The 26,165-nt window shown below is 47.0% G+C and overlaps 1 protein-coding gene across 1 annotated transcript in view; it reads right to left on the bottom strand.

The window, feature by feature from the left end:
* CSUI_001575 (vacuolar protein sorting-associated protein 13) overlaps positions 1 to 26,165 on the bottom strand; it is a gene marked incomplete at its 3' end in the record, with an annotated part of 41,717 nt that overhangs the window by 13,306 nt on the left and 2,246 nt on the right. The window contains exons 3-13 of the mRNA XM_068061780.1: positions 26,022 to 26,121; positions 24,318 to 25,099; positions 23,188 to 23,787; positions 21,551 to 21,946; positions 17,992 to 20,928; positions 15,437 to 16,987; positions 14,283 to 14,675; positions 8,022 to 13,362; positions 3,653 to 7,306; positions 1,807 to 3,044; positions 158 to 835 (exon numbers count right to left, since the gene is read on the bottom strand). Coding sequence (XP_067926247.1) covers positions 158 to 835; positions 1,807 to 3,044; positions 3,653 to 7,306; positions 8,022 to 13,362; positions 14,283 to 14,675; positions 15,437 to 16,987; positions 17,992 to 20,928; positions 21,551 to 21,946; positions 23,188 to 23,787; positions 24,318 to 25,099; positions 26,022 to 26,121 — 17,670 coding nt within the window. The remainder of the gene's footprint in view (positions 1 to 157; positions 836 to 1,806; positions 3,045 to 3,652; positions 7,307 to 8,021; positions 13,363 to 14,282; positions 14,676 to 15,436; positions 16,988 to 17,991; positions 20,929 to 21,550; positions 21,947 to 23,187; positions 23,788 to 24,317; positions 25,100 to 26,021; positions 26,122 to 26,165) is intronic.

The following is a 26,165-nucleotide window of genomic DNA, read 5'->3' on the forward strand; positions in this document are numbered from 1 at the left end:
CATCTACGTACATCTTCATACATACATACATAGATGACCACCTCTCCTAGGTAAATGCCTTCATGACGGCTTTTGCATGCATGGAATCAAGCGTGAGGCGCAGCTGTCCCTCTCTAATTACGCCTCGTGTCCGCTTCAACCCCCCCCACCCCCTTACCGTTGGACTGAGAAGATCATTAATGGTCTGTGACCACCCAGCATTTTCGAGCATAGCAAATTTCAACTTCATTTTGATCTGTCGATTGGGAGGAACTTCATAGACATAGAAAGTACTTTGGCGTAATAGAGTGGCGCGTAGGATAGGACAGCCTTGCATTTGCTGAAGACGTGAGATGCCTGATAGATTGGTTGATGTTCCAAGAGCTTTAACACGTAGATCGAGAGCTGAGGGAATTAAGCTCACGTCTAACTCAACAGGTGTCGCGTTAACGAGAGTTAAAGCAGGGAAGATACTGATCTCTCGAAGATCTTTCTCTGCGGGTAAACCACTCTTTCTCCCTTCAATATTCACTAGAAAGTAAAGGTTATGCTCATCTTTGATCGTAACACCTTTGTCTACATCGGGTGGAATCGTAGAAGAGGATGAAGAAGAAGAGGATGCAAGACCTCCTCCTCCCAGTCCTCCTTTGACTCCTCTTGAAGAGAAAAGAGAAAAATCTTTTTCACTTGAAGTATAAAGAACGCTTCGTGAAGTATCAGCTTGAGGTGCATGCGAACTGCGTAGAGATGGTCGGATATAACTACTCTGGCGACATCTTAAGCCTTCCATACGTTGGCGCGTATCCACGAGATCTGTCCATCCAGCTAAGTTACTCATATCGGGTGGCACCGGGACCTGGGGGGGAGAAAAGAAGAAACAATAAGGACGAGAGAAACACGCAGACCTCACCTGTGTAGACAAGAATCATGAACGAGAACGCGGACAGAACGATGATCTAATGCAACCAAAGGTATACATACATACATACAGAGAGAGAGGGATGACAGATCTACTTACACAGGCAACGTGGACACGATGAAGAGAGAAGAACAGTATGTCATACCCAGTGAGAGATACATACAGATATACAGGAGAGAAAGAATCTCTGAACGTTTCTTGTTTGAAGAGATACGTGTCCTGAGTTAAGGATGATTGTCTCCTTGCCACCGAAGAAGAACAACATGGGTAGCTAGCCAGAGACATTCTGTGAAATGTAGATATAGAATGGTAAAGGGCTCAGAATTTAGAGCTAACGACAACTAACAACAGAGATGGAAGAATCCCCTCAGCCATAGTGAATGAATGGCTATGGACCGGCTCTTGCTTGTCTCCTGCATGGACTGCATGTGGTAGTCCGCCTGAAACTGCAAGTCCCTCCCTCCCTCCTCCTCCTCCTCAACGCATTTAGATACAGACATGGTGTCTTGATTGGTAGTGTCACCATACATACACGCACCCATTCGTAAGTACATACATCGTCTATCTTCTTTTCTGACCTCTCTCCGTGTTCTTTATGCCTGCTCTGTCTATATGGAAGAAAAGATAGATGCAAGACCTATCGACTGTCATACAGCAACTCATCATACATAGTATATCTATGTCCCCCTCCACGACTTCAAGCCTAGCTAGCTGTTAAGTCAAGATATGAATTGTTGCGCTGGTATATGATATCACCGGGCTCCTCCTGAGTCTATCCCTTTGTAGAGTCTTCAAATAGCAGGAAGAACCAGATACATCTCTATATATGGCTATACTGAAGAGGAAACAGAACAGCAAGCACCATAGATTCTCGGGGATGTATAGACGCACACAGCATGGATACATACCTCTTCACTACTCCATGGATCGCCTCCTGAAGAAGAGGAAGACGACTGAGGGTAGTCTTCTTCTCCTTCTTGAGCAAAGCAAGCCGGTCGAAAGCATAGGTAGCACCAGCCTGCTCCTAGGATAGCTTGTTGCGGGACAGACATGAACTGTTTATCCTCTAATAAGAATGTATATGTATACACAGGGAGATTCGGTTGGCGGTCATGCACTGAATCTTTCTGGGGTCCTCCTCCCTTTCCTTGATCTTCATCTTCTTCTTGCTGGAAGAAGACGGAGAGATTATCTTTCTTCTTTTTCTTCTTGTCTTTCTCATCTCCTTCTCCTCCTTCTACGGTCGTCTTGACACCACTCTGCTTCTCTTCTGCATCTGCTTCTCCACGATCAAGGGAACCTATTGTATTATTCTTATCATTTCCTCCTTCACGCTCTGCTTTCCCCAAGAAATCCCTACCTTGCTCCTGTCGTTCTTCTTCTTCTTCTTTTCTCCTCTCATCTTCCTCCTCTTCGCTATCTTCTCCTTCATCGTCATCTTCATCCAGATCTCCCCGACGAAGAAACCGAGAAGATGAAGAAGAGGCATCTTGATCCAAGAGAAGAAGATTATCTACTTGTGAGTGTATGTCCTCCCATAGCCTCTGTTGGACGAGAAGATCTCTCTTCTTTAACCATGTAGGAATCTGCTTCAACTCAGGGTGCGAACAGCTGAACTGTCTATAAGACGATTTCTCTAAAGGTTCACCTCCTTCAGATGGCTTTAGAACCTCATCTGTTCTTGCTTTTCCTGCCTCAGCTGCGGGAAGAAGAAGAGGTCTCAGGTTGGCATCTAAGAAACAGAACTGGAGAGGTAAACCACTATAGTTGAAGATCTTCACAGTTGTCGATACAATAAGCAACTTATAGGACGGATGAGGGCTCAGAACCTCACACACTACCTCATTGCATGCACTCTCCGAGCATAAAGATGACGAAGGCATACCCGCCGAGGGAGGAGTATAGTAAGGTGACGATGGAACAAGAGGAGCATGACCTGTATGAGCTCCTCTCACGCCAGATGAACCACCCCCCATCCCTGCACCTCTACGAGGATAGCCTCCCGCTATGGCGCCTTCTCCTCCTCCTCCCGCTGATCGATTTGTCTCTACCTCTCCCTCATGTGACGAAGAGAGGGAATCAAAGTTCCCTGATGAAAAGCTTGTATCTTGGGACGCTGCTGCTGCATCTAAAAAGTCCCGATAACCTGACACACAAACAGCCAGGCACCCCACACGTCGATACGCCGGCCATACATATATATAATAGATAACTATCATGTATACAGATATCAAGCGTTGGAAGATGATTCTTACGAGCAGGCATACTCCAACAGACACTGGTGAAGAGATACGTACGTACAGCTTCGCTTGCACGTGATACCTAGCTTTCATCTCTCTCCTAGGTTTGCATCGAAGCAAAGTTCTCTTCTTCGTTCATCGGAACAACACCTTTCTACACATGAAGACATACATGTCGCTAGCAAGATGACAAAGGCACGAACAACGAGGAAACAGCGACCGATGACCGCAGAGAAGTGTTCAAGTACCCCAGGAATGCAGACACATGCTCTTACGTCTTCACACCCGTACATATTCATACATACACAGATCTATTTTCGTAGGAGAGAAAGTTGGTCGCTTTCAGAAATCTTATTCATGCATGCGTCATCCACGCAATCCGTTCTTTGCCACAGTCATTTTGGAAACAAGAAGAGATCCATCATCTTTCCTCTTGGTTTGTTTCTTCCAGAAATTCATCCCTTCTCGACATCGAAGAGAACCCCACATCATACAAAAGTCTCCTGTAACATACCTGAAGGCGTTCCAGCCATGATAAGGCTTTTCTCTCGTTGACGTGTAGGTAGTGGACCCGAGTGGTCCCCTCCCCCTCCTCCTAAGGCAACTTGTCCGACCGTTGTACGTTTGCCTAGAGCCCCGGCGAGTTGAGGCGAAGGTAAGGGTTTTGTAGGCATCGATTCCGACGCGATCGAGGCGGCCCTGTTGGAAGTCGTACTACCGCTTCCCCCCGTATAACTTGCTAGAGATGCTTGTCTTCGTAATCCATGTAACGTCTTAACGAGACCTCCTCCTGCCCCTGAAGTGTCCCCTCCTCGCCCAGACGACGATGTCGCCGTCGTTGATAAGAGAGAAGAAGAACGTGAAGGAGAAGTATGTGTGATAAGAGGACAAGCTTGTGCATGAAAGGCTGCATTGGCAGCAGCATGATCTTCATGTGTATCTTCATGATGCTGATCCCCACCCCCATGACCCCCACTCCCAACAACTGTATATCCAGCCCAATCACTTACTCCTCCTCCTCCTTTCTCTTTTCTTCCGCTTCCCTTACTACTACTACTACTACTCAGGTCACTATATATCCCACCACTAGTAGTACCACCGCCCCCTCCTCCTCCTCCTCCTAGACTATAATGACTACTGCTACGGCTAGCCGTGGAACTAGCTGGACTTCCAAGCCCTTGTTTCGAAGAAGAAGTGAGGCCAGGAGAGCTTTTGTCACTGCTGCCGCCCCCAAGTCCCCCTTTAAGAGAGGCATTGGACATGCTATGTTTGATCTTTTGAAATTGTCGAGTAGCAAAGTTGCGACTGAGTGAAGAAGATGAAGAAGAAAGGAGACCTCCAATTGATGGAGCGGAGCTGCGAGATGAAGATGGAGGCATATAATAATAGGACTCATCGTCAGGTACTGAGCCCGCTGGATCATCTTCATAGATATCTGGACATGTGAGAAGAAACCCATCCATAGTTGATGTTGTTGTACTATAACTTCGATCATCTCGTCTTCGCATTGCGCCTGCTATCAGATCTGTAACATAGTGACAATTAAGAGGGGGTAAGAGAGTCACACACCCATTCCTCATGACATCTACAGATATCGCTTTCATGCCTCTTGGGAAAGGACCTATCTCAGCGGGAATCATGTTCTCCCAGAATCCTGCTCCNNCTATAGAAGATGATCGCCGTGACAAGGGAACAACAGCCTCATTTGAGCTCGTCGAGTCTACGCTTGTCTTTTCATCTGTTCTCTCAGAGGAGGGACTGCCCTGCCGCTGGTGCGTTGACGGTTTCTGCTGGGATCGGAATTGATCTCTCGATAAAAAGGCATGGATTGTGGACATGATATCTTGGGTCACATTGAGGCTTCTTATAATTGTCGATTTCGGAACGCTTGGAAAGATCTCTCGCACCCGTTGCACACATAAGACAGGAGGGCATCTTGCTATATAGATACGCTGTCTTCTTCGACCTCGGCGAGAAGCTTCCTCTGTGACACACTGAGTCAAATCATCCAGAGGTCTAGGAATACCACATGGCTCTAAAAGCACCAGTACCCCCACCGTCTGCTGTGGCTGTTGATGAGGCATAGTAGCCGTGGTATTATGACGTGTCTCGTTATGAGAGGAAGGTTCTCTACTGGAGTCATCGTATGCTGGATCTTGATAAAGGCTTCCTCCTTGTCGAGGATGGAGAAGAAACAACTCTTCTTGCTTTTGAACAAGAGAGGGCTTCCGATATGATGACACGAGGGGGAAGCTCGTGCGCTTTCCTCGATTTTCTCCTCCCCCTCCCCCTGCTAGCATCAGCTGTTCACCGCTCTGCTGACCTGCTCCACCTCTCTTCTTAGTAGAGACATCGTATCCATCAGTCGGTTTATATTCCATACTCCGACTAGCGATCTTCCGAAGAACAGATGGACCCACAGCGGTTCTCTGTCTCCCATACGGCAAGACGGGAAGTTTCTTACTATCCATCAGAGTGAAGGCATAGAAACAACTTCCACTCAAATTGATATAACGAAAGGCCGCATTACTAGATCTCTTGTTCTCTGATAAAGAAGCCCCAGCAGGACTACCACCCCCTGGGAGGAAGAGATCCTTTCCGTAGTGACTCCTGTCGTCTTTTCCATATGGCTGTTGATGGTGATGCTGAGCATGGTGTCCATCTAACGACGAGTTGCCCCTATCTGGCTTTTTCTCCTCGTCAGCGCGAGAAAGAGAACTTCGGGGGGTTTGGCTCCTGTCTTGTAGTATCTTTTCATCTTTCTCCCTCTTCATGCCTTTCCGATTGCTGCTATCATGATCATCTACTCCCGTCTTGATATTTCCCTTTCCCACCCCCCCTGATCCTCCTCGTAATGAAGATGAAGAAGAAGAATAACTTTCCTCTTCAGGAGAGAGAGCAGAAGCAAAGAGATCTTCTTGTTCACCGCCTCCTTCAATTGAGGATGATGAGAGAAGTTCTCGTCCCCCTTGATCTTTTTTTTTCTTCTTCGTCTCACCTTCGATGATTCCTTGACTTCCATCTGTAGATACACCTTGAGGTAACTTTCTTCTCCCTTCCCCTCCTTGTTTGAACTCTGATGCAGCATCTTTCTCTCCTCTTTCTTTTGCCTGCCCATCACGATCTGTATGACTGAGAGAAACCAGGGTGTTAGAATCCCTTCGTCCGATGCTGAGACTAGAGCTACTACGTCTTCTCAATCGCCTCGGCAGAGTCGTCTCTTGGCCTATATGTCCTAGGTGAGCTGCTAGATAAGGAAGGAACCACGTTAATAACTTACAAAGTTGTGGAGTGACGTTCAACCATAAAGGTGATGTACTTGTGATGGAATACGTCTTCACAGCCTTAAAGGATCTCCATGGATCTTCACCGATCACGGGCCCCCCCCCACCTGAGCCATCTGCAAGAGTCGATGCTGAGTCACCGGCCCTTCCTCCTCCTCCTCCTCTAGGTGTTGGACCTCCCCCTGTCGCTGCTGGATTGCGAGATGTGATAGCTAGTTTATTGTTCACATGGACATCAGGTGATAATGTCTGGCTTTGAGCGCTACTACTAGTGGGTAAGGTAGGTCGATTCTGAAGGATTTGCTGAAGTCTTTGTCTTTCGAATTCTTCGTAATCAAAACGATATGTCACAGAGACGGTGAATCGTTCTATAAACGGTTCCCATGAGCCTATCCGATGATTGAGATAGTCTATACCACTATACAAATCTGTCAAGCGTAGGTTGAGCTGTTTCGCTGACTTCTCAATTGCAATACTCGTGACCGCAAGTCGAAGACGTAAGAGAGGAACCACCGAAGCTCTCAAATCATCTAAGAGTAAGAGCTGGACGCCTTGGAGCTTCACATCAACCTTCACAGTCTTGCTCACTTGTGGAGGCGAAAAAGAAGAAGAAGCAACTTGACTATGAGAATCTTCACCCTTCTTCCCTCCTACTCCCCCAGTTAGGCTTTCTCCCCCTCCTTGATGTCTCGATGCAGAAGTTAGAGGCTCTGGTGCACTAGAGGAAGAAGAGCTCGCGAAGCGGAAAGAAGGATCGGGAGATACAGGAGAACGGACTGGGGGAGATGGCTCGCCAGGGTCCACGGAGGGAGTGTCAGAGAAAACCGTCGTGGCTGCTGCTAGAAGTAACGCTATATCTCGGCTTGAAACGCGAAGAAAGAAAACTGAAGGAGACAGACAGAAAGAAACAGGGGAAAAGAGACAGAGAGAAGAAAGGAAGAAGATAGAGACAGAGCAGAAAGATAACAAACAGCCCCGAAGGACAAGAGAGAAAGAGAGAGAAAGAAAGTGAGAAAAATGAAGGAGAGGTCAAGACGGAAAGGAGTTGGAGGTGAGGGAGAACTAAGGACTGCTAATGAATAAGGCAGGTAGATACATTGAAAGCCAGGCTGATAGATAAATATACATAGATAGATACATACAGGTATAGATAGACAGGCACCGACCACGACTCACTCTGCGATGTACATCGGAGGAGAGGAGAGCCCTGACTGATAGAGGCGAATGGAGGTGTATCCGTAGTCATAGTGATAGGAAAAGTCTTCATACTCGACTGTCCCCCCATCCCGCCTTCTTATTCTATCCCACCCGTATCTTTTTTGCTCCATACAACACTCTTCTTCTTCTATACACTTGCCTTCTTCTCTTCTTTCTCCTCCTCCTCCTCCTCCCCCCCTTTCCATCTTCTCGATCACCCTCTCCCGTTTCCTGCCCTTCTAGCATGCACGGGCCATAATACTGATAGTAGAAAAGCAATACACCACAACTGCATGCATGCACTCCATGATTATACGCTTCTTATCTCGCGCAGCCCGTTTCCCTTTACCCTTTATCGCAGAAATAGAGAGATCGATCCGGTCACGTGAGTCGAGTCCTCACCAGGTATATCAAAACCTAAGATGAAGTCGGTTAAGACAACTTTCTTTTCTTCATCTGCTTCTCCATCCGCCATCGTCGCTGATTCATCACGACCTGTCTTATCCACCCTCGCTCTCGCTTGTTCTCCTTCTCCCCGACTCGTAGAACCACTACTACCTGCTCCTGTCTCTGATGATACTACCGCCCCCTTCGCTAAGCCTCCTGCCACTGTAGAGCTACTGCTACTTTCCCTCAAAGAACTGCCCTTTCCCCTGTCTTCTCCTCCTGCTTTACCTCCTCTCGACGCTGAAGAAGATCCTCCTTGGCCTGTGTTGCGATCCCCATCCGTCGAAGATGCGCTCTGACTCATCCCAGCCCCACTACTAGCAGGCGCTTTGCCTGTCACAGCCGACGTAAAGACCGGTGGAACTAGCGTCGACGCATGCACTCCTCCTCCTGCTCCTCCAGGTAAGGTTGAGTGGTTTGTGGCGACTCTTTGTTTGATAGCCCTTTCGATCTGCCGAGTTGCTAGAACAGATGTCCGATAGAAAATATCACTAGGTGGAATTCCTGATGAACCTGAAGACATACGTCCAAGTCCTCCTCCTTCCTTCCCGCCCCCCCCTGAGATAAGGACAGATGGATTTCGACCACCCCCGGAAAGAAATCGAGAGCTTGCTGTTCTCTCCTCCAGCACCATCGCTTGTTCTTTCTGTTTCCTTATTTCTTCCTCTGCATCGACAGATCGATAACTTCCATAGCCATGGACACGGAAAGATTCACATAGAAGGACAGCTGACTCTTCATCGACAAGAGGTACCGATGCTGGTAGGCTTGATATGCCACGCTTCCCCCCTCTACGACCATTACTATCCCCAGTGGCACTACTCCTACGACGAGGGGTATGACTCGTAGAAGGCGAATCTGTTTCTCGATCTTCTTCTTCGTTTTCACTCGAACGACGCCGTTGCCGTGCAATGGCGGCATCTCCTTCTCCTTTTCCTCTCATACGATCTCCTTGTCCTTCTTCTCCTTCTCCCTCTCTTCTATCATCTCCTTGGGCTCTCAAATTGAAGGACTCTCTACGAGAGAAAGAAGGTGACGACGACGAAGAAGAAAAGGGAAGCGGAGGGGGTGGTGGACGAAGGATATCAAGACGAGCTATCCGGCCATTCAGAATATCAATATTATGCATTTGGAGTGTATCTGCGCAACTCACCATACTGACATAGAAATCGTTACTCCATTGTATGATAGGTGCTGTCGGACTCTTCAAGTTTGTATAAAGAATGAATCTCCCACGTGATACTTTCACAGTTATACGGAAAGGTTTCTCTTTCGGAATCTCAGGAACGATTTCACTAGCTGGCAGATATTGCAAGATCTGATGAGAAGAGGAAGAAGAAGATGGACTCCCCTCCCCTACTACTTCATTATCTGATCTTATGAGAGGTATACGATCACCTTCTACATCTTCCTTTCGACTTGAGGCAACACGACTACTATTATCATCATCATCATCTTCTTCTTCTCCCTCTCTTTCTGTGTCTTCTTCTTGTTGTGTTTCTCCGTCATCTCCAGCTTCTTCCCCTGTCATCTTTCCTCCTTCATCTGCTTCTGCGAAAGATTGAAGAGCTGATGCCGAAGAGAGGAATTTGGAGTAGTTATCAAATGTATTTGAATCCGCTGTTTGATAAGACACAAGACTTCCTCCACGACCAGAAGAAGTTGTCGGCTTTGCTTGTCCGCTACTCCTTGATTGCCCCCCCCCTTCTCCTTCTTCATCTTCATCCTTCTCTACATCATCGAATACCGAACCATAACCTATATCTTCCCCTTCTTCTCCTCCTTTTTCTATTCTATGCTGGAGTCCTCCACGATCTCCAGAAGCAGAAGCACCCATAGAAACCAAGCTCGGTCTGTCTAGTCTTCTTCCTCCGACCAACATTCCTCGAGAAGAGGCAGTCGTCGTAGCCGTGGCCGTAGCAGAGGGACAAGACGCTACAGAGAGATGATCTCCATAGCCCCCCTCTGTAGGATGACTGGGACTGCATCGAATTACAGGAGGGGGAGGCTTAGGATAGCATCTGAGAGTACTGAATGACCACGCAGATGTGAAGTAGCTTATGAAGTCCATCAGCTCAACCATTAAAAGATAGATCGTGGCATTATGGATATTCAATTCCATTCCTCCTTCTTGGAGAGAAGACACAAATTCGATCTGGATAGCTGGGGGTAAGAAAGTATCTCTTCCTCTCATCATCGTTACATCGTCTTCTTGATCATCTTCGCCAAAGCCTTTTCTTCCATCACGGCTATAGAGACGACGGGTAGCAGTAATAGAATTAGTTGTTCCTCCTCCTCGTCTATCTGTAGATTCCACACGTCTTAAGAGACTCCCTCTTGGCTTACTACTAGTATCACGATAAGAAGATGAAGAGGATGAGAGAAGAGGAAGAGAAGAAGAGAAAGAAGATGATAGAGATGAGGTCTTTCGTAGAAGATTCCCAGATGTAGAGACGTCACCCCCACCCTTCGGGAGAGGCATCTGGGATGATAGAGGAGTCTTTCTTACCATCTTACTCTGATTTGTCGAACTACTACTACTAAGGGGTGCATCGTCTTCTTGATGCTCTCCATGATGCTGTTTGAAAGGCAGATGAGAAGAAGGAGGTGGGACAAGAGTCCTTCCGTCATCTTCATGCGGTTCATCATCTACTTCTTCTTCATCTTCCTCTTCATCCTTGTTTTTCTTAAAGAAACATTCGGCTAAACGCTTGTAACAATTGGAGCTGGAGCGACGTATATCATCGATAGAGAAAGATTCCGCTGAGAGGGCGAAATGATACGTCATATAGATACTGAAGAGAGAGACTTCTGCGCCTACAGTCACATGATTAAGCGAGAATAAGGCGATGGGCGCCTCTGAACTGAAAGAAGACTCTAAGAGGAGCTTTGGTAGTCTCATGCGGAATCGAACACGATAAGGAAAGTCCTCGAGAATCTGTCGAACCTGCTGTGCATCGACCATCTTCAGAGTAGAAGATGAAGAGGAAGGAGAAGAAGAGAAAGGAGCCAGCTTGTTATCTTGACTAGCCGCTTCATCATTTCCATCGTCTTTGATGAGTCCTTTATCTTGCTGATCATCCCCAGCTTTCTGTGACGAAGAAGAACTTGAGATAGACGAAGAAGAAGAGCTTTCTGGTTTGTCAGGTCTAATTATCATCTGTTGATCGTTCGAGGAGGAGGAAGAAGAGGTACTACTACTACTGCTAGGCGTTTTGAGACCTCCTGTTAAGAAAGATGAAGAGGGAAGAGACGATTCTTCAGCTACTTGCATAAGAGAAGAAGAAGAAAGATTTGACGGAGATCTAGTCGTCGTACTCGAAGAAGACGAGGCAGCAGCGGCAGCAGGAGGGGGAGGGAGAGTGACCATAACCGGAGCAGGACTGTATCCTTTCCCAGCAAGATTTTCATTGATAACATCCAAGATGAAAGTTAGCTGGGGGCGAGACAAACGTAAGGACCATGGGGTTGTATCGAGCTCTATATCGACACCTGAAGGCGATGATCTTAGGTGAAGAAGAACATCGACACTCTCTAGTAAACATCCTTCGATATGACGTGAACCTACCCAACGTCGTTTCTCATGTTTTCCTCTATCTATGCTACTGATAGGACATCTCGCCTTCTGAACGGCCTTGCTTGTGTTGGTAGCGGTAGAGGAAGAAGAGGAAGAGAGAAGGGAGTGATCCAGGTTGAATTCTTCCGTATCACTCATGTTTTCATCGGGATGATTATCGACAGCTCCTATGGTTAGACCAAACATCTCCATACTGAGTGTGAAGACTCGATGAACTATAGAAGAAGAAGAAGGGAGAGGCTGCTGAGAAGAAGGCAGAGACGAGGAAGAAGGACAAGAAGACGAAGAAGAACCAGCAATGAAAGGAGCAAAAGATGTCTGATATTGAAAAGTATGTGTAGCCACATATCCTCCTTGATTCTTTCCCAAGACCACATCACGCCCTTCGCCATCACCCCCCAGACCATCTTCATCTCGAATCCCCCTGCTACCTTTTTTATGATCTCTTTCATCTCCCCGCCCTCTTCCCAATGAAGATGATAAGGATGAACCAGGAGGAATCGCCGCTGCACTACCAACACCCCCAGGTCTCCCACCTAGAACTTTCCGACTTTCCTGAAGCGGAGATCTAACAGTCTTTCGCTGCCCTAAGACGTGATCGTTGCTCGTGAGTCTTGTATGGCTACTTCCACTGCGACTGATGGTGGGAAAAGCATCATGCAAAGAATATCTTCTATAGTCATCGTCTGCATCTTTCATAAAGAACCCCTTGGTACCCCCCTTTAGACCTGAGAGAAAGTCGTCGCCATACTTAGCCGACTTCGATCTCCCTCCCCCCCCTGTATCATCATGCCCCAGGTGATCGATGAGATTACTGCTACTGCCTTTCGTATAGAAGAAATGTGACGAAGGAGCTCGATCGAAAGATCCACTCTCCCCTCTCTGGAATGAAGAGAAGAAATCATCGCTGCCGTTCCCCTGTCCTACAGAGGACATTCCGGATGTATAAGCATTCTTTACACGAAGATGACCTAAATCGAAAGTTATGTAACTCCCTAGACCCGTCAAGTCCACCGAACAGTTGGATATTGCATAGGCAACAGCCGCACCTTTTTGTGATGAAGACGAGGATCTCATCGTCGACTCTTCATCTGGAGAAGAAGAAGAATAATAAGGAGATGTTGACAGTCCACCCCCTGGAGGAGAAAGAAGACGTGCTCCTGGGGGGGGGGCTAAAGATGGAGGTGACAGTTTAGACGTCTGGGAATAGAGAGAAGAAGAAGACGAAGGGGGGATAGTAAGAGATGAAGTGGTCGGCTTCACTAGACCACCTGACGCCGCCGTAGTAGAAGTACTAGGGGTTTTCCCCGATGTACCAGAAGAAGTTGCAGCTGGAGGAAGAGAAGAAGAAGAATGGCCTCCCCCCTCTGCAGTCGTGGTATTATCGGTGAGAGGCGATTGAAGTGCTGAGACTCTTGCACTAGGACAGGGCGGGGCTTGTGAGAGGTAACTTTGGTTGCTTGGAGTACGGGTAGTCGAAAGGACAGAACAAGGCGGTGACGATAACGCTGAAGAAGGAGGCGAATAGTTTGGGATGACCTCCTTATCTTCACAGAGCACAAACATAGGATAAGCAATCTCCATAGCAAAGAGAATATAGGAGCTCGTTGCTGCTTGCTTGACTGCGTGATATGACTTGGTTATAAAGACATTGAAGATGCCATCGTTCAGATACTCCAGCAAGCGGCTCACGTCTTTCTGGAAGTAGAGATAGCAGACCTGAAGAGCCAAAAGAGAAGAGAGAGGACAACACACCGCAAAGAGAAAAGGATGAGAAATAGGATCACATACACGAGAGAGAAAAAGGAAAAGGGTATGGCTGATCTCCTCGGAAAAAGGCGAAAGAACAAGGCAATACAGTGGCCAAAGAAATATCTGATGATTACGACCAGCTACTACTACGCACACGCACACCCCGCGTATATACACCTGAGAATTGAGAGCGAGGGAGAAGAAGAGAATGGAAACGCTCATTCCTTACTCCTTCCTTCCTTTAGGCTTTCTAGTCTTTCAAGAGCCACTCGAACCATTTTTTCCCCATGCATACAGACCCACCAAACACGACAACGTCTGTTCCTTAAGAAAGACGGTAACATTACATCTAAATACATACACGCCGGGAATAGAAATGGAGAAGAGCTTCATTCCTTGCAGGTTCGTCTAGGCAAGAGCGGTGAGCCAATTCCCTCTATCTCTCTCAAAAAAGAGAAAGACAACGTCTCTTTCGCATATGTTTCTTTCAAGTCAGACTCTATCACTCCTCAAACCTATCAATTTCTGGTATACGCACGTTACACTACGTCGCAGTCTGTATCAGGGCTGTAAATTTATCGAGGGAAAAGAAAGAAAGAAATGACGTAGTGGACAAGGCAGAATAAATCACTATTCCACGATCTCTCCGACTGCTACAGATGATATACAGATGCGCTTCATACAGGTGCATGGACCCGTATATATGTACATACATACAATAGAAGAGGGGCTCCTCTGAGCTGCTGCTGGTGGAACTACTAACTATATATGACCCCACCCCCCACTGAATAGAGACTCCCTGCATTCTAGTCCTGGCCGACCTTTCCTTTTTCTCTTTCCCCCTGCATCTCTTCTTTCTTCGTCTTGTAGCAAGAGCGACCACCTACCTGATGCAACACACCTTGTACGCAAACAGCATAGGGGTACGTCGTTCCTGTATCTGGATCACACCCTCCATAATGCCGGATATGTGCGACAAATAAAGATGCCTCGGAACAACTCGAACGTCTACTAGAACTTCTTCTCCCCCCGGTAGAAGAACTGCTGCTACTACTACTACTGCTCGATGAAGATCTCCCTTCTTTCGCAGCCGTCTCAGAAAGACGTCCATCACCTTCTTCTTTCTCTTCTGCACTCTGCTGGCCTTTTCGAGGAGCTAAGATACACCTCTCTTCCATGATGATAGCTCCTCCGCCCACCTCTAAGTCTATGGCACCGTCACCATTGTTGAACAGATCATATTTCATCTGGAGATTTCTAATTCCCATCCGAGAGAAAATCTGAAAGAAGAGAAAAAGAAGACAAACAGATCAGCCATTTCTACTCCCACCTCAGAAAGAAAAAGGATTGTGGAGATGGATTCTTGACCTCTCTTCACATATCTCATTCCCTGTACGTAAGGACTGACGTCTCTCTCTGTCTCTTTCCCTTCGCGCAAGAAAGATATACCAGATACTTGAAGACGCTGCGAACTCCTGTTCTCTCGGGCTAGAGTAAACTTGCCGGGGGGGGAGAGAAGAGGTGGAAAGAGAGAGAGGCAGTACAGTAGTCGAGTAGAGAGAGAGAAAGAAGTAGGAGAGCAGCGAGGAAAAGGAGAGGAGAGTGACAGAGATAAAAGAGAAAAAGGGGGGGTGGGCGAGAGTTGTGGATACCGTGTCTATTATGAGGGTGACTGGTGTATGAAGGCGTTTGTATAGGACACGAACAGTCCTTCCAGGCAGACAAAACCTTAACTGCTTCAGCTAGACATCCATCTCTAAGTCTCTAGGTAGACATCCGTCTCTATTGCTCTAGCTAGAGATCCATCTCTACTGCTTGAGCAAGGCATCCATCTCTACAGAACTAGCCAAGCATCTATCCTTACTGCTCCGGCTAGGCATGCATCTCTATTGCCGTAGCTGAACATTCATCTCTATTGTCCTAGCTAGCCATTGTCACTGCGTCAGTCAAGCTGGGACGAGGAAGTTACATTCTTCTGAATCAAACTATGGAGAACAGAGACAGTTACGAAAGCGACGCATACACAATAGAAAGAACTTACGTGTTTTTCTTTCCAGAAAGCGATGGCAGCTCCTTTCACCTTGAGGTCGAGGACTACTACAGGTCTCGCTGCGGGGGTTGGTGCTTCTTTCCTCGTAGCTCCTTTCTCATCTTCCACCTCCGTAGTTTTCTCTGTTGAAGATTTCCAGCTAGCTAAGGCTGGGAGATCTCCTTCCCCTTCATATGCGAGTCCTGCGGCCATCCATCTTTCTGCTTCTGCTTGCGCTCGTCTCTTTCTCAATTCCGCCTCCTGAAGTTTCTCCCTTGTCTCTCTGTCTTGTTTCAGATCCCTTCCTCCTTCGTCCATTACGAAGTGGTCACCAGCCCCTTCCAGCATCGGCGCTTGTTTTGAATAGGTCGTTCCTGTTGCGGCTGTCGAAGCTGCTATCGATTGTCCCTGATCTCTTCTATCATCACCACCCCCCCGACTATTTCCACCCCCCCCTCCAGTAGAGCCAGACATCGCCGAACCTTTTCCACCACTCCCGCTAGCCGCCACACCATCACCTTGTTCTCCTTGTCTACCGGCTTGACCTGTCCCTACATCACGATGACCAGCAGGGGCGGCGGAGACCGACGTTGAGTTATGACGAGTACTTCCTCCTACGCTACCTCGCGTACTGTTTTCGTCAGGAAAGGTCGAAGGCGAGTCACCATTCATATTGAGGTGTCTTTGCACATCTATGTACGAGAGAGACTGTTTAACAGAATGGAGGGTCTGTTGCATAGCAAGAATGGCTTCTTTGGATAAGAACGTATAATCTCCTATCGCCGCGGTCTTCTCTAACTCTTCTAGATGAGTCTGGAGTCTTCTTTGCATCATACTTCGATATTCTCTCAATGTGCCTAAGATCTGCTTCAAGCTTTTCTGCTGCCAATGAACTTCTACGGTCGCTGTACTTACAGAAATTTGGACTTCTGAATGAGCCTCTGTCTCAGGGCTGGAATCGGGTGATAAAGAGATGTCTTTCTTCTTCTCCTCCGCTTCTGTAGCATATGGTTGAAGACCTCCTCCTATTCCTTCTAGTAACACACCAGAAAGCTTCGTAGTCGTTGACGATGTAAGAGGATCTCCCTTCCATCCCCTCCCTTTCCCCCCAGTTTCTCCCGACTCCTCTGTTGTCCCCCCTATATCTTCTCTTTTCTTCCCTTTCTTCTTTGACACAATAATAGCTGTCACATCCACCCGTACAGACTTCTCAATTTCTTCAATAGCATCTTGAAATTCATCGTCATCGGCATCCTCTCCCTCCTCCTCAGCTCTTCCTTCATCCATACCGCCGCCGCCGCCCCGACTATCTCCTCTTTCTCCTTCTTCTTCTCCCGCGATCTTACTACTTTGCTGATTTCCACCAGAGACATCTGAAGATGCGGAAAGAGATGGAGAGACAGGAGGCCGATGGTTTCCTCGAGATAGCTGCTGTTGCTGTTGGTGTTGCTGCCCACCGCCTGAGGGACTCCCAAGAGGAGATCTCACAGAAGGTACTCCTCCTCCTCCTCCAGGGGTACTCGCAGAAGAAGAAGAAGAACCGCTGCCGCCTGTAGCTGCGACCTATAGAAGGCAGAAGGGAGAAGAGAAAGAAGACAGAGTAGAAAAAGTGAGACGAAGGAAGAAGGAAACAAAGAAACACGATGAGGAGAAAGAAGCAGGAAGAATCTTCATTAGGGTGATAAGTGTCGATAGATGGGGATAGCTGAAAATCTTAATCTGTGGAAAGTGAAGGCATCCGACAGACTCAGGGCTTCCTTCTGGGGTGTAGAAGTGGATCTGCGCATGTAGAGAGAGGATCATTGCAAGGACGACAGTGAGAAGGAAGGCGTTGGGGGAAAGGGAACTGTGTGAAAACAACACAGGGGCAGGAGCGGAGATCTGATTGTATGGACATCTGAGTAGACACAGATGTCTTCTAACCATAAATGCCGACAAGATGGATTGACAGAGAGACAAAGAGATGAGTGAGTTTTCTGATTCAAAGAACGACGGAGAGAGAGAAATAGATAAATGAATAGACGACGATAGAGAGATAGCTAGACAGACAGATATGATACTTCTATAAACTCACATGCACATTCAGACATACAAGCTGATACCATATACACTTTCACCATGATGTACCTGACTACTACACCTCCATATATATATGTATATACATATACTATGAATGGCAACTGTAATAAACAAAGGGTCGACAAACTCCTGGGGCCATTGACCTTCGGAGACTACAGGCTGTACATACACCGCACACGAGGGAAGTAAGCAATGGATCTGAAAGCTGCTCCTCTCCCTATCCAGAAAACTGCAACTTCCCTGAATGACACCGCGGACTACACCACGAAGGAGACGCAGATCTACATACATAACGTGTCTGTCTTCTCTGCCTTTTCGTCTCTTTTTACCTAACTACATTTATTCCTATATGGATAGATAGATAAAGATAGATAGATAGTTATGAACCGGTACGGATCCGTACAGCACCTGTACACTGTACGCCCACATTCACTTCCAAATCTTCCTGAAAGAGTCTTTTCTTGAAGGCGTTTTGGGATCTAACGAACCTGTACAGATGTTGCCATGGATTCATATAACTGGGAGTCCGGAAGTTGAAGATCTGTTTCATGTAGAGTGAGAAATAGAGGAGATTCTGTAGAGGGATCTGATACAAAAACTCTTTGGAGTTCGGCCCATCCGGTGAATTTTCCTTCTGTGACATCTGCAGCTACATCGACAGTCATACTACAGAATTCTGCTCGCAATACAGGAGCACCCCTTCCACTGGGGGATCTCCCCTTCTTTCCGTTTTCATGGTCTTTTTCTCCTTCGACTTCTCTCCACTCTCTCACTCTTCTTGTTCTACTACTACTACTACTCCCCGTATCGGTATCGTCGTATCGATTCGCAGCCCTATATGAGCTTGAGCTCGCTGTGTAGATGACGAAACCACAATGATCTATACAGCAACTACAATTCACTTTAAGACGTCGCCCTCGAGATCCTTCTTCACTCCCCCCTGGTGCAGCCTCCTCGTGATCTTCTCCCTCTTTCTTTCCCTCTTTCTCAAGAAGTCGAGAAGAGGCCCTCTCGATCTCTTCAGCAGCTGATTCAGTTTCTTTCGAGAGCTGACTCGTTGCCGCCGCAGTCATCGCAGTCGTAGCGGTAGGGGATGAAGCCGCTGGAGCATGAAGAAGAAGAAGAAGATGATCGCCTTCTCCAGGAGTTGAAGAAGAGGAGGAGACAGGAGGTTTGTTCATGTCTGGCGAAGAAGAAGAAGAGGACATGAATCTTTTGACCGTTCTGGAACCTCTTCTTGATGTCTTCGCGTCATCTTTTTCTCCTTTCCCTGTTTCTAAAGACCGTGTATCAACGTGTCTCTTTCGACTGCCCCCCGTATTCTGTTTGACTTGCATGAGAGACTTCGCCACTGAAGCAGGGACAGCTATAAGAACCCCTAGAGCTTCGGGTGTTATTTCAAGAAAGATTTCTTCTAGGAGAAAACTCGCAGTCAATTCTTCCATTCGTTCTAAGGCTAAATGAACTCTTATAGGTATAGGTCTTAGGAGACTTACTTCACATTGTCTCGGTGGTCTACATATCACTCTTGTTTCATTGAGTTCGACAATCCCACGCAGATTCTCATAGGGACATGGCCCGTCCGTTTTCAAGAGTAAAGTCCCAAAGTGAAGTGTCACTTGGCCTCGGTTGTTATCTGCTGTGAAGTGAAGGATCGGTGCAGCTATGGCTACATCAACATTCAGCAAGGCTGGGAGTCTCTGTAATACAGCTGCAGTATACATCGTTGTGCTTGTTCCATTAGCTGTCTCGTCTCCTACGGCGACTCCTGTCGCTCGCTCCTTTAAGTCTTCGACAAACTCAGATGCCTTCATCTCTCGAACTTGCTGATCAACGAGACCTTGCTGCTGTTCTTTCCTGGGGCGACGCCCCCCCTGCTGTGACTCCTCTTCTTCTTCTTCCTCTTCTCCCTCTTGTTCATCGGAGTTGTTCCCCGTGGCGGTCCCCCTTTCGCCTCCTTTTGCGGTGTCTTTGAAGAGGAAGTTTTCTCCTCCTTTCGAGAGATTCTCAAGATGTTTGCGGCGTTGCACATCCTCTGGATCTTCAAAGACAAAGAAAGAAAGAAGACTTCGAAGAAGATCAGGTCGTATGGCAGCTACTAAAGGAGCTAGTCGAATCATGATCCCTAAGATATTTCCTCCATCTGTCAAGTCATGCCTGAGTTCTAAACGCGCTGCTGTGGTCGGTTGCTGACTGCTCGGATGGTAAGAAGAGAAACCCGGTAGGAAAGACAAAGGCGGCGATGACGATACACCGACTGGTAGATCTACTCCCCCCCCAGGAATCAGACCTCCCCCTCTAGGAAGACCACTAGCAGGAGCAAGAGAAGATGAAGGATCTTTCTGGCTCAAATCGAGAAGTTTTCTATCTCCTTCTCCTTCTCTTGGTCGTCCTTGTTCTCGCCCATTCATCCTTGTATCTATTCCTCGGCGTAGTAGACCTCCACCTCCCTGTCTCTCATCTTCTTCTTTCTTTTCTCTACGGTTATCGACAGGTGCAGACGGGAATGATGTTCTCATTCCTTCTTCTTCTCCTCCCCCTCCTGAGGCCACTTCACTCATCTTAACCGTTGCAGGAGATGAAGAAGATACATAGGGAGGTAAGGAAGACGAAAGAGAAGAAGGCTGTTCTGCTCGAGATGAAGAGATCATCTCTTCTTCACTGGAGCATGGAGGGGATGGAGAAGGCGAGCAAGAAATGGGCTCTTGGAAAGCTACAACACTCGAATCGTTACTCTGGCCACTATTACTATTACTACTATTATGATCCTTCTTCTTATCACTATCGGAGTTGTTCTGACGAATCTCATCCCGAATAGCGTCATATCCGTGGATCGAGGATTCTGCAGCCTGGCCGCGACGCCCATATGCTGCTGTTGCTAGATCCCCGCTCAGCCTATCCCCCCCTCCCCTATCTCCTTCTTCATTGCGAAAGTTCACGATCATCTGATCTCGGTGCCTCACACATAAGTTCGAGAGAGAAATAGAAAACTTCCACTGGGCATTTTCTGACCCTGACGCGTCTTGCTGATTCTGTAGATGTAGAGAAGCACTCCAGTTGAAGAGCTCCATACACAGGAATCGACTTGAAGGAGGAGAGACATAAGAAAAAGAAGAACCACTAGAGATACTCCCGCTGTAACCTGAGGCAGATGAAGCTCCTGCTGCTGCCGCTGCGGCAGCGGCGGCTGCTCGTTGGTGGAGAGCATAAGAAGATGAAAAGAAAGATACAGGAGAAGCCGAAGACGAAGAAGGAAGGGCAACCTTGGAAGTAGTACTAGTAGTAGTAGTAGGAGGAACAGTAGTGGTGGGACCGGGTTGGTCTTCATCTTCATCATCGTCTCTTAGAGAAACAGAAAAGTGCGTCAGATCGAAGTTCAACTTATACACTGTTGGGACAGAGATATTCTCAATGATACGATCAGTCTGGAGAGAGAGAGAAAGAAAGAAAGAGAAAAGTTCAGAGAAAAGAGAATAAAGAAGATAAGCAAAACCCTTAAGAGGGGCGGTGATATAAGGAGCAGTTGGTTCCAAAGAAAAGATGCATTCGCAAAGGCAGGTAGATTACAGATACACAGATAGAGAAATAGATTACAGACAGACGCATTAGAGATAGATAGATAGATAGCTAGATAAAGAAGTCAAGAAGTCTAGGATGACAGAAGGCAGAGGAAGGCGAGACGACTGAGAAGTGGGTGAACAGCACGAGTGTTGGTACCCTCCAGAAGAAAGAAGAAATTTTCTCCTTCCTCCATGTTCTACTCGTGAGCACTTCTCCACTTTCGTATATCGTACACACATAGACACCTCACCAAAGTCAACACACTTCCAGATATCTATCACCGAAACGTCCATACCACCCCCCCCCCCCCCGCGACGTATCCTTCCTATGTGAATATCTCACCCCATTCAGTACTTACATCTATATCTATCTATCTTTGATCTACCTGTCCGCCATCTAGAGAGCAGTAGAGAGAATGAAAGATGTATGTGCCTACGTCTCTCAATGAATGGAGCCCGAAGTATCGACTGATAGACAGCAGCATACCTGTACAGAGGTGACAATGTAATCAAGATCTTCTTTCGTTAACAGCGGCTGATCATCCTCATCTCCTTCATCTCCCTCGTCTCCCCCCCCGCTCTTCTGGCCTCCTTCTCCCCCCGTAGCTGCTGTCTCTTGTAGTTCGTTACTCCCTCCATCACCCCCGGAAGTTCTACTCGGATCAGATGACGAAGACATGCTGCCGCCTTGCGGTTGACCCTGCGGTGGCTGTCCAGCCGTTGTGGCTGCTGTTCTTCTTCTTCCCTGTGTAGCCCATTCCCACCAGCTCTGCTTCTGAGGGGGAGGCGGTGCAAGCTGCTGCTGACGTAGAAGTTGTCTCTGCTGAGTCTCTTCTGCAATGCGAGTCAAGGCTTCTTTGCATATGGTCTGCCATTTCGCCAGCTGGAGAAAACAAGGGAGAGAAAAAAAGAAAGAAAAAAAACCTATCCACCATCGAAGAGAGATAGTGTCTAGCAGAGGTGGAGATGGACGAAGAGAGAGATGTCGTTGTGTTTCTTTAGCAATTCGAGCTAAGAACTCTTCTCTACTCTGTCATTTGGTAAGGTAGGTGAGAGAAGAGAGAAATGAGGAAATCCACCGCACAAAGAGAAAAAGAGAGAGAAGAGGTAGAAAAGAATAGAGAGAGGGGGGTGAAGAGAGAGCAGTCATGTTGTTTCTCCATGTACACCGGAAACACGTATCTGATCACGTCCACAGCTGCTTCAACGCGTTCCATGCCCAGTGAGACACAAGGGGTATGTTCCATGGGGACGCAGTATTCTCCTCCTTCCAATAGCAAGGACGGTCCATTAGGATGAAAACAGCTACAGAGACAGAAAGGAAGAAGACAGAAAGAATATATACATGAATCTACCCTCTCCGTTACAGTCCTTAGTGCATCTTCCTCTTCTTCTTCGTTGGGCAGGCATATTGCTCTTCTTCTTCTCCAAGCTCAACATAGAAGCAGTGATGCATGCCAAGCCCCCTCTATCCTTTCAGATGGGGGAGAAGAAAAAGATCCCACGCACATCACCACCTTCGAGAAGACGACGTCATCACGTCAGTTCACTCTCAAGAAATTCTCCCTTCCATCCACCCTTATTCTCCCCCTTGTCCTCTCCGTTTCCTTCATGACTCATCATAACAGGCACGCCTGGACTGTACTATCAACTCAACGAACTCGAGAAAACTCTCTATTCTTTCGTGGGTCAAGAATGTCTAGAAACAAGAAGAGTCATCACGCCAAGAATTTAAAGCTTTTTCGAATAGACAAATGGCGCGAGAGGAGATAATGGCGTCCATGATAATGATGATCAACACCCTAGACAGCCTAAACACAAAGATATCAACCACGCTGCTTGCATGCATGCATAGGTCATCCTGAGAGACGAAGAGACTTTCCTCCCTAGAATTCACACAACTCGATAGATCTATGTATACTGTCAATCAATCTATCTCTATGGTCACACACACTGATACCACTAGTGAGGTATTCAACCTAATACAGATGACACAGCAAGGTCCACGAACAGTCTACGACAGAATAAAGACATCTCTCTCTTCCTCTTTGCCTCCATAGAAAGCAAATATGTCTAGATACTGCGATGTCCTCGATAGAAGCGCCTCCTTTACTTTCGGCTTACATGTCGAACTCCGACAGTATCGTACAAAATCTGCAGTCTCGCTTCTTCCTGAGGATTCAAGCCCACGACGCCCTTCACCTTGGAGCTCGCTTGTATCTGTCGACTATAGAGGCCTATGAATTCTTTCTCTGTCACGCCTCTCAAGCCTTCCGCATCTAATCGGACAACTGCCGCATTCCGGAGAAGAAGTTGTTCACATCGTCTCTTTCTCTGAGAAGCTTCGTGAGACAAATCTAAGAGTGCTTTCAGCTGTGATCGACTAATCTCAACTCCTTGAGACTCCTTCTTCACTTCCAGGCGGGCTGACAACTCTCCTAAGATAGAAGAGTGGGAGATCAAGAGACGCATGTGAAGCGGCTTTAAGATGTACTGATCTGAAGGAATGAGAGACTGAGAGGAAAGAGACGACGAAGAGACTTGCTCAAAGAAAGAAGAAGGAGACGACAATAAGAGCTGATGACTAGAAGGAGGTAGAAAGGAACGGCTTCCATCATGAGAAAGAGGGGGAGAGAAAGGATAAGAAGCAACAGAAGAGGAGGAAGACGAGTGTGGAAGAGAAGGAGGGGGATGAGACGAGGCAAAGGAAGAAGGAGAAATCTTCTGCAGAGCAAAGAAAGAGAGAGAAGCAAAGACACAAGACAAAGAAAAAGGTAACTAACTTAACAAAGAGATATGTCGAGGAAAAGAGAATCTTTCAAATGCATGCAAAAAGCAGTTCTCTTCATCCATCGGGGGCACCTCGTGCTTTAACGACAACCGTGAGACGGGAAGAAGTTGAAATCTAATCTCAATGAGGAGTACAGGAGACCTCGTCTATCCATGTATATAGGTGCTGCATGCATGTAAGGAATGATACACACACCGATATCTCCGTAATACATCATCCACTTGTACACGTCTCCATGGAAGTATCTACTTCTTTCTAAAGAATGCGAATGTCGATCGGTTTGCGGATCACATGCCATCCTATCTAGATACAAGGCTCTCGAGCACTATACACATACACACAGACACTTAAATAGTCTATATAGATATACATATGTCTACTTAAGCTCAAGACAGAAAAAGCAGGTCTCGAGAAAAAGAAGAGAGAATGATAGCCGAGAAAGATCTTCACGATCATCTCTTACCACATAATCTTGAGACTGCGGTTCATCAAGATTTGTGGAGACGGGTCGTGCATAGTGAGTAGAAGATGAACCTCGAGGTGAAGACGAAGAAGGAGACATAGGAGGAGACGCATGATGATACGTTGTCTGTGTGAAGAAATCTGAAGATTTCTTAGGATAGCTCTCTTCTTCTTCCTCCTCCTCTCTTTCTTCTTCTCCTCCTCCTCGATAATCTCCCCCTGAGTGAGAATCTAAATGCAATTCTGTATCAACTCTTTCCGCATGCTCTCTATATGACGAATAGAATCTCTCTCCATTATTCTTCTCTTCTTGTGCCCCCTCATTCCCTCTCTCCTGACTATGATGATCTCTAGAAAGACCTGTCTCTTCATGGATTCTCTCTCGGCCCTGTCCATCTCCCTTTCCTTCTCCTTGGGTGACCTGTGATAGACGTTGTTCAGATGATAAAGAGAGAGAAGGAGGAATACCAGGTGGGAGAGAAGGAGAGGTTGTAGAGCCGAAGCGAAGGTGTGGATAGACAAGTGCAGCAGCAGTGATGGATGATGAAGAGACGAGGGGAGAAGATGACGAAGAAAAAGAAGAAGAAAAATCTCTATCTTTCTCCCCGTCCCCTTCTCTCTTAGAAGCACGTTCGCTTTGACGTACAAGAGAACAATAGACTGCTAAGCCATTCAATTCACACGCTTTATATAGAACTGCAGCAGGCCCAGCAGACGATGTGAGCGACGCCCCTTCTGAACTTCTTCTCCACAAGGCATCCGTATTATGCACCGAGCAATCAGCTGAAGCGGTAGAATAAAAAGAAAAAGAGACACAGGGAAAGAAAAGGAGAGAAAGGGGAAGATATATCGTAGACATCCACCGATCGATCGTGTCATATGAGGCTTGAATAAGCTCGAGTAAGAGACGGGACAAGGAGGGAGAGAGGAAGGAGACGAAATCGCTTTTCCGATCGGCGTGAAAGAGAGAGAGAAAGGCTGAGGGAGGGGAGGATGATGAAGTGGACGAAAACGGAGAGAGACAGCTTACATACAGAGAGAAAGAGAAAGCAAAACACTACCAAAGAGATTCTCATAACGGCCACGCAGAACGCCAGACAGCTACAATACATCGGAGAAAAGGCAAACGACTGGGGTGGGACAGAAGATCTCTCTCTCTCTGTGTATATAGATACATTCTTGTCACAAGATGGCAGGCCTTAATGAGTTACATTATGATGTCTAGTCAAGGTAGAGAGACATTTGTATTCTAAAGCCAGAGGGCGACCTTATATACGAACAAGAAGACATACAAAGGATGAGGCAGATACACGTGAAAGTATCTACACATTTGGTCAATACAGCACCAGAGAAAGCGGAGAGGGGAGCACCCAGTCATCAGCCCTGCCGGTGTATATCTACCTATCTATACATGTATCTGATTATTCATACTCCTATCTGTCTATTTACCTATCCACCTCGCTCCTCCTCCCCCTGTNNTCCACCTCTCTATTTATGTATTCTTTTCCCTGTCCATCCATCCACGTAACTTTTTACTTATCCGCCTATCTATCTCTCTTTGAACTCCCTATCTATCTATCGAAACATTACATCGTTGATCATTAACTACATCTCTACACAGATCTAAAGACTTCTTCTGTGTTCTGATGAGAGAAAGAGAGAGGGCGCTGTGGCTGATAAGAAGAAAGGGGTGGAGAAGCCTTACAGAGAAGAACGCCGAAGTTCAGTCCTCTTGTAGGATCAGAGAAAGCGATGTGGATGTCTCTCACATCAATCTGTACACTGTCCATGACTCGATTCGCGAACTTGAAGAAGAATCCTTTATCAGTAGAAGAAGTAGAAGAAGAAG

Source organism: Cystoisospora suis, assembly GCF_002600585.1.
Source record: "Cystoisospora suis strain Wien I chromosome Unknown contig_635, whole genome shotgun sequence".
In the NCBI taxonomy this organism is placed as follows: domain Eukaryota; phylum Apicomplexa; class Conoidasida; order Eucoccidiorida; family Sarcocystidae; genus Cystoisospora; species Cystoisospora suis.